Below are 8,862 nucleotides of genomic sequence, written 5' to 3'. Positions count from 1 at the left end.
TTTTTAATAAATCGAATATTTTACTGTTGTCACTTTGCCAAGGGCTTCCAATTATCTGCCGGCCATGACTGGCAGTTCCGAGAAGTACTTGACGATTTGGAAACAAAACATTCCGATGTTCGGTTACATCCGCTGGACTAGAAGAATATGGAATCTCAAGGAAGAAATAGTTAGGTTCATTGAAGGACATTGACTGTGTTACTAATATTTCTAACGAAGAGTTGAAGACAGACTTCATGCTTATCATTGGAGACATTGCAGTGTTTTGTTTGCAAATGAAATGTATCTGCATCTTAAATTTTTTCAAACAAAGTTTTTCTACTTCTCGAGCCAGCGGTGAAATCGGGTCTTATCATTTTCCTTAGCTGAAAGGTGAAACTATTTCTAGTGAAATGGTTGAAAGTACAAGACTTATTTTGGATTCCTTTATTGTGGAATTTGAAAATAAATTTTAAGAATTGGAACTAGTTTTTATACCATCAGCTCACCATTTAAACCAGAAGCTGATTTAGCTCCAGATGACATACCTCCAAGCAAAATGTGACATGAACGAGAAATGCCAGTGAGTTCTTCCACAGAAGTTTCATGACTGTCAGAAGCTGTATTCCCATACTTAAGAAAACTTTGCTGCGAAGCTTTCACATTATTCTGAACCTGATTCATCTGTGAACACGCTTTATTTCGTTTGTTTGAAAATTATCAAGTGTTATAACAGGCCGATGCTCACTGACTGTAATTTGACAGCAGTCGCAAGAACAAAAAAACTAGTAAGCTAATTCTACAGTTACAGATGCACGGATGTAAACATTTAAATGCTTCACATTAAGTACAATTGTACATTTGTGGTGAAATATTGTGATGTAAAAAGACAATAACAAAATTTAAAAAACTATTCGTAAAATTAGTTCAAGAAATTGCTAACTTTTTTTGTAATTCCTCAATTGGGAGTAAAAAAAAAAATTATGCGGCCCGCCAGTCCCCCAATTTTTTTCAATGCGGCCCTCAGTAGAAAAAGGTTGCCCACCCCTGGTCTAGATCTATTACACATTTAATTACATGACTGATCCAAACTAATTTTTTAAATATTTGTTATGTTTTTCTTGGTTTAAAAACTATATAGAATAACAATAAATATACTTTCTCGTGCCAACTAGAAATAAACTTGAAACTTCAAATACATAAGAAACACTTGAAAAGTAACGTAACATAACAGTAGAGATATATAGGTTCTGATGGCGTGAAAAACGTTATAGCACACTTGCCTATACAACAATATTACAGCAATGTAACATTTTTAGCGTAATTTAAAAAATCATATTAGACGTTATCGGGATATTGAAAAATGTAATTTCCGAAATATTTTTTTAAACAAGCTTATTGGAAATTAACAACAAGAAATATTAGTGTAAAAATGGTTATTAGCACATCGGCAAAAGTTTAGGTTAGTTCTTGCACATTAATTTTTCAAGGATTATCTTTATCTACTAGGCGACGTACCCAAATGAACGCTAAAAACTATAAAAGTTACAATGCAAGTATTCAAATGTGCTTATTTTTTTTATTTAAAAAATAAAAAATAATTCGATCAGGTAACATTAGCGTCTCTGATTGTAACGAAATTTTTTCAAGTAAATATTTATTAGTGCACATTTTTAAACCTTTTTTTTATTTTTATGAAGAAACTCTTTATTTGGTTTCTTATTTTTAAAAGTCTGGCAATCACAAATAAGTAGGCCGCCTTTTCAAACCGATTCTATAGTTTAGGAATAAATCCTTATCGTCTGCAAGTGACATGCTGAATTACTGTCTCCAGTGGAGCGGAAATTGCCACGTGCTGTGATACTTTACTTCATTATTGCATTAAATTCCATTTGAATCGCGCTTTCAAGCACATCCAGCACACTTGATTTAAAGAAAATTGTTACAATCATTGGAGCCTTGAAAATAATTGAGAAATTGGATGATTAAGTTTCTCCTGTTACATGTAAGTGTAGCTAATGTCTAGTAATTGCCTTGAAAGGCCGGCATTAAAGGGAGATCACAAAAGTGGATTTTGGAATGGGGGAAATTGGACAAGGGAGATAATATCTTTGTATAGTATATTGAACAGAGTTATCCAGACAAAATTAGAATCATGTTTCACGTTTGAAGAGTCGAAATAGTTAATCAATTCTGAATGTTATTAGATTTACCAACAAGTCCTGGGTTCGATTACAGTGTCAAGGGAAATTTGATTTTTTTTTCACGATAATCTACATGTGTTGGCAAATAGTTGTTCATATTTGTGTTTGTTTTGCCAGTTTAAATTACAGTTAATGTCTAATGAAGGATAAATGATGACGAGTAAGCCAATAGACTTCATTCAGAGGTACTCGATATCTGCCTATCACTATCATAGTATTTTTTACTTCTTTAATTAAACTAAGGTTAGATGCCCGCTGTCAATAAAATGGTGGATTATTATAGCAAAAGCTTTCTACCAGGGATATAATAGGCCTACTTAATTCTTATATCTGAGATGAAACTCGATTTGGAACAGTACCAAGTGTATTAATCTTTACACAGTGCCCTGCTAAGGAACTCTTCTGTTCGAAAGTGTAAAAGTTTCATAGCTCACACCCATCTCATCTCTCCCTTGGCTTTCGTCGTAGGGGCGATGTGACAGTTTGAGTAACCAAGTCCCCCTAACTATTTCTAGTCAGCAGCTGTTATTAGCAGGTTATCGAGAAAGAGGCCAGTTCATTCATGTCACAGCTTTGCTTTAGACGACCCTTGCTCCTTGCTTCCTCCGCTCTACCTTGAAGGAATACTTTTGAGAGTCATAGCTCTCATGCAGGTCAAGAAACTGGGCAGTGTAGTCCTTATCTTTTAACCATCGTATACATCTACATTTCATTGTGGTGTCTTAGCGGTTAAAGCTGTATATCAATCATGACAAGAAATACATGTAGACCTAATTGGAGAAATATTTTTATAAGTCGGTATTCTGGGAACACTTTTTTTCGTTAGTTTATTGAATGACAAGTGATAACTTTTTAAATCACTGAGCTAATGGACTCATCCATCTTAATGTCATCTCAAACAGTAGCTTATGATTTTAACAAGACAGTAGCTCTGGAGAATGGCATTGATGGGGTTGGAAGTGCGGATCCCATCTCAGACGACATTTTGAGGATCACTATGTTTGTGAACTATGGCATCATTGGTGGAATCATCAGCATCACGGGAGTGGTCCTCAACTCCATCAACATCGCCGTTTTCATCAGCCAGGGCTTTCACGACACCATCAACATCACTCTCTTGGCGCTGTCCGTCGCTGACCTCGGGAGCCTGGTGACCCTGGTCTGGATGAGCCTGTGCTACAACCCGCTGGTTGTCGGCGCCTTGCCGGAGATTAATTTCATCGAGGTGCAGCATATTACGGCTGGCTGGCCGCACGTGTGTTTCACGCGCATCTCGAGCTGGTTGATGGCATTCATCACGGTGGAGCGCTACTTGTGCATCGCTTTGCCGCTCAAGGTCAAGGCCTTGCTGACACGTGGGAGAACCACGTGCGTTGTATTTGGGATTTTCTTTGTTGTCATAGCGACAGTAGTACCCGTATACGTAGCAATCCACATCACGTCTCACACTTCCGGAATAAATAGCGCCAAACAGTACGGCATAGAATATATCCCAGGAGGCCCTGAACTAGAAAATGTCTCCGTTTTCTGCAACAGCCTGCACCAAATATCCACTTTCGTTATCGTTATAATCTGCACTTCCGGTCTCGTGTCCAAAGTAACAGAGAAGTCAAAATGGCGGAACGCTACGTCTTCCGCCTCCAAATTAGAGTCAGTCAGTGCCCGTGATAGGAAAGTGGTAAAGCTGGTTATCATAATAGCCGTTCTATTTATTGTCACTTTCACCCCTGTTGTCATCCATCTACTGGTTATGTTCTGCGAACACGAATTTACAGTTGGTCGAAAATACCAAAATCTGTTTCTCTTTTGCGGCACTTTTATTTTTAATCTAGAGGCTATTAATGCTGCGTGTAGTTTTTTTGTTTATATCAAAATGAGCAGTAAATTTAGACAAGTTCTTATGGCCAGGTTTTTTCACGTTAAGCAAACCAAAGATTAAGTGATAAAACCCTTCGAGGCAACGAGCTTTGCAAAATTTTTGACATTCTTATGAAGAGTAGATCCCAAAATATCTTTTTGTTTTCAACAAAACATTTTCATTATAACATAAAAAAATTATGTTTATTTAAGGATAATAAAAGCTTGTTGCTTATTCTTAATAATGCCAAGTTAAATAGATCTAGTTTGTTTTACGTTTGAAATAATGAGTTTAGTTTGCATATTGTGGATTTGCACTTTAAAATTTTTAAACTCAGTAATATCCTTTTTGTAAGCAATTCGCTTCATAATATCCGGTTTCGATTTACTAGGTTATGAAATTATTATGAAATGCAGCCACATAAAAAAGGCAATATGAAGAAATGTGGTGGAGATAGACATAGTATGGAATCTAAAAGAAAAAGAAAGAAAATGAGATTTGGACAAATTTTGAAAATACAAAGCCATATACAAACTTAACAATACCAAGGACGCTATATTGAAATGACACTGTGGCCAACTTAACAAAACCAATGACGCTATATTGAAATGACACTGTGGCCAACTAAACAATACCAAGGACGCTATATTGAAAGGACACTGTGGCCAACTAAACAATACCAAGGACGCTATATTGAAATGACACTGTGGCCAACTAAACAATACCAAGGACGCTATATTGAAATGACACTGTGGCCAACTTAACAAAACCAATGACGCTATATTGAAATGACACTGTGGCCAACTAAACAATACCAAGGACGCTATATTGAAATGACACTGTGGCCAACTAAACAATACCAAGGACGCTATATTGAAATGACACTGTGGCCAACTAAACAATACCAAGGACGCTATATTGAAATGACACTGTGGCCAACTAAACAATACCAAGGACGCTATATTGAAATGACACTGTGGCCAACTAAACAATACCAAGGTCGCTATATTGAAATGACACTGTGGCCAACTAAACAATACCAAGGAAGCTATATTGAAATGACACTGTGGCCAACTAAACAACACCAAGGACGCTATATTGAAATGACACTGTGGCCAACTAAACAACTCCTAGGACGCTATATTGAAATGACACTGTGGCCAACTAAACAACACCAAGGACGCTATATTGAAATGACACTGTGGCCAACTAAACAACTCCAAGGACGCTATATTGAAATGACACTGTGGCCAACTAAACAATACCAAGGACGCTATATTGAAATGACACTGTGGCCAACTAAACAATACCAAGGACGCTATATTGAAATGACACTGTGGCCAACTAAACAATACCAAGGACGCTATATTGAAATGACACTGTGGCCAACTTAACAAAACCAATGACGCTATATTGAAATGACACTGTGGCCAACTAAACAATACCAAGGACGCTATATTGAAATGACACTGTGGCCAACTAAACAATACCAAGGACGCTATATTGAAATGACACTGTGGCCAACTAAACAATACCAAGGACGCTATATTGAAATGACACTGTGGCCAACTTAACAAAACCAATGACGCTATATTGAAATGACACTGTGGCCAACTAAACAATACCAAGGACGCTATATTGAAATGACACTGTGGCCAACTAAACAATACCAAGGACGCTATATTGAAATGACACTGTGGCCAACTAAACAATACCAAGGACGCTATATTGAAATGACACTGTGGCCAACTAAACAATACCAAGGTCGCTATATTGAAATGACACTGTGGCCAACTAAACAATACCAAGGAAGCTATATTGAAATAACATTGTGGCCAACTAAACAACACCAAGGACGCTATATTGAAATGACACTGTGGCCAACTAAACAACTCCTAGGACGCTATATTGAAATGACACTGTGGCCAACTAAACAACTCCTAGGACGCTATATTGAAATGACACTGTGGCCAACTAAACAACACCAAGGACGCTATATTGAAATGACACTGTGGCCAACTAAACAACTCCAAGGACGCTATATTGAAATGACACTGTGGCCAACTTAACAACACCAAGGACGCTATATTGAAATGACACTGTGGCCAACTAAACAACACCAAGGACGCTATATTGAAATGACACTGTGGCCAACTAAACAACACCAAGGACGCTATATTGAAATGACACTGTGGCCAACTAAACAACACCAAGGACGCTATATTGAAATGACACTGTGGCCAACTAAACAACACCAAGGACGCTATATTGAAATGACACTGTGGCCAACTAAACAACACCAAGGACGCTATATTGAAATGACACTGTGGCCAACTAAACAATAAGATGACTTTGTACTAAAAGCGAAAAAGTTTCAAAGTAATACAGTGCTTAAAAAAAAAACACAAAGATTTATACTGTTCGTCGAGATAAGAAAATCTCCAATTGTATAAGATGTTTTGTCTCTCCATATAAACATTTCAAAGCACATTATTTTTATCTCTTGATTCAAGAGAACATATCAGGTACAAGAACTCATTTCCAAACTGAATGTTGCAGCTAAAGCAAAAAAAGCAAGGAAGTTTTCCTAAAGCATGTCATGATAGAAACTCTAGAAGGATGCACTATTTGCTTCAACACCTTTACTAAATCACTAAATTTAGAAAGCCTTCAGGACAGAAGACTCAAAAGTAAAGTAGCAATTATACATAAAACACTGAACCATAATCTTCAAATACAAAATTTAATAAAATACTCAGAAAGACACAACGATAAATGCACACTCCTCTCTCCATATGCTAGGACAAATTTGTACAAATGCTCCTTCTTCCCTAGTGCTATTAGAGCATGGAATGGGTTGCCTGAGCTAACCAGGAAAACCAGTGACTTGGCAGAATTTAAGTCATATATGCATGACTGAATGCAATGACGCGTAGGACGTAATCATCTTTTTTTTAAAGTAACGTCTGTATTATATAAGATAAGAAGATAAGCGGGACGCAGATTTCCAATCTCTGGTTTGCACAAGATATAAATCTCATAGGAGAAAATGCATATCAGGTACAAGAACTCGTTTCCAAGCTCTGAGTGTTGCAGCTAAAGCAATGAGCATAGAAATTGGTGCTAACAAAAAAGCCAGGATGTTGCATCCAGCTAAATAACCAAAAATTAGACTTTCTCTTATTTCAATTCCTAGGCACTTACTGAACAAAGGAGCCTTTAAGATTGAATGCCAAAAAAACTGATGGTTACTAGATATCAAGAAAAGAAAAAAAAATTAGTTTGTACTCTTACAAGCGAAATTTTCTAGCTTGGAAAAAATGATGAATTCTTATGTACTGGTAACAGACCATAGCTAAGCAGGATTTGTCAGAATGTTTGAAACTACTCGTTGTTATAACTAGTCGAACCATGGCGTAGCATAAGCCGCTATTTTGCAGGGCCGGCCTACGCCAATCCTACGCGCGACGAAAAAAAAAAAAACCCGGCGTTATGCAATACTCGTAATTGTGGAATCTGGTGAAAGAAACTTCCCGCGCCTCAAACTAATGAAGAATTACTTGAGGTCAACGATTCTTGAAGATAGATTGAAACATTTGGTAATTCTTGCTATTGAGCGTGATCAATGTAGGAAACAGAATTTTTATGATATACTGTATGACTTTGCTACACGCAAGGCTCGTAAAGTAATTCTGCTATTTAGTGACCTGTAAATATACATAGTAGATTACGTGTTATCTTTCCATGACGTCTTGGTCACAATGGTTAAGTCCGGCGCTGCTATTTAGTGTTTGTAAAATGTTTGCTTGTAAAATGTTTTACATGTTTCGGATGTTCCTTCAGAGTTGACGATAGTTTACTTCCTAATCCAAACTTCCCGCAGGACGAAGGGAGATGGAGCGGGCAGGGTTTGAACCCGGGACTATCGATAAATCCAAACGAGAGTCCAGCCCGCAAACCGCAATACCCTTAATTGTGGAATCTGGTGAAAGAAACTTCCCGCGCCTCAAACTAATGAAGAATTACTTGAGGTCAATGATTCTTGAAAATAGATTGAAACATTTGGTAATTCTTGCTATTGAGCGTGATCTATGCAGGAAACTGAATTCTTATGATATATTGTATGACTTTGCTAAACGCAAGGCTTGTGAAGTAATTCTGTACGTAGTAAAAAATAAAAAAAAATGCAAAGACAAATTTATTTTCTAATACAAACTTAATTTTCACTTATTATCCGTATCCCTACCCAAAATGGGCCCTGCGAAAACCGGTTCGCATAGGGCCCCATAATGGTTAAGTCCGGCCCAGGTCAAACATTGATTTTACCAGCCTTTTTGCAAAAACCTACATCAGCATTATTATAATGATTATCAAATTATTTAATTATTATATTTTTAATCAATTATTATAAATATTTATTCAAAATGGAAACAACAGGAATAGCGCCATTAAAAGATGAACATAACATAATACATAATGATAATGAAACTAAAGCAAACATCCTAAACAAATACTTTGCATCAGCATTCTCAGCCCCAGGAGACAAAGACATATTACTTAATTTGAACCAAGTAGACAACATAGAAGATATAGTAGTACAAGAAAATGGAATCCAAAAACTATTAGCCAACACCAAACCAAATAAAGTGTCTGGACCTGATGGTATTCCAGCTAGATTACTCAAAGAACTAAGCAATGAGCTAGCCCCAGTGTTCAAAATACTCTTTCAGGCTTCACTTAACCAGGGCAGAGTACCAAAGGACTGGAAAGAAGCTAATGTCACCCCCCTATTTAAAAAGGAGAAAAATCTGACCCAGGAAA

At 36.9% G+C, this 8,862-nt stretch overlaps 1 protein-coding gene across 1 annotated transcript; it reads left to right on the top strand.

Annotated features, from left to right (window-relative positions):
• The first annotated feature begins 3,069 nt into the window (after positions 1–3,069).
• LOC106073219 (FMRFamide receptor-like) lies at positions 3,070–4,122 on the top strand. Its single transcript, XM_013233719.2, has one exon. The coding sequence runs from the start codon at positions 3,070–3,072 to the stop codon at positions 4,120–4,122; it is 1,053 nt and encodes a 350-aa protein (XP_013089173.2).
• The last annotated feature ends 4,740 nt before the right edge of the window (positions 4,123–8,862 follow it).

The sequence above is a fragment of the Biomphalaria glabrata genome, chromosome 12 (genome assembly GCF_947242115.1).
Source record: "Biomphalaria glabrata chromosome 12, xgBioGlab47.1, whole genome shotgun sequence".
Classification (NCBI taxonomy): domain Eukaryota; kingdom Metazoa; phylum Mollusca; class Gastropoda; family Planorbidae; genus Biomphalaria; species Biomphalaria glabrata.
The sequence above is the reverse complement of the archived record's forward strand: the minus strand, read 5'-3'. Positions and strand labels throughout refer to the sequence as shown.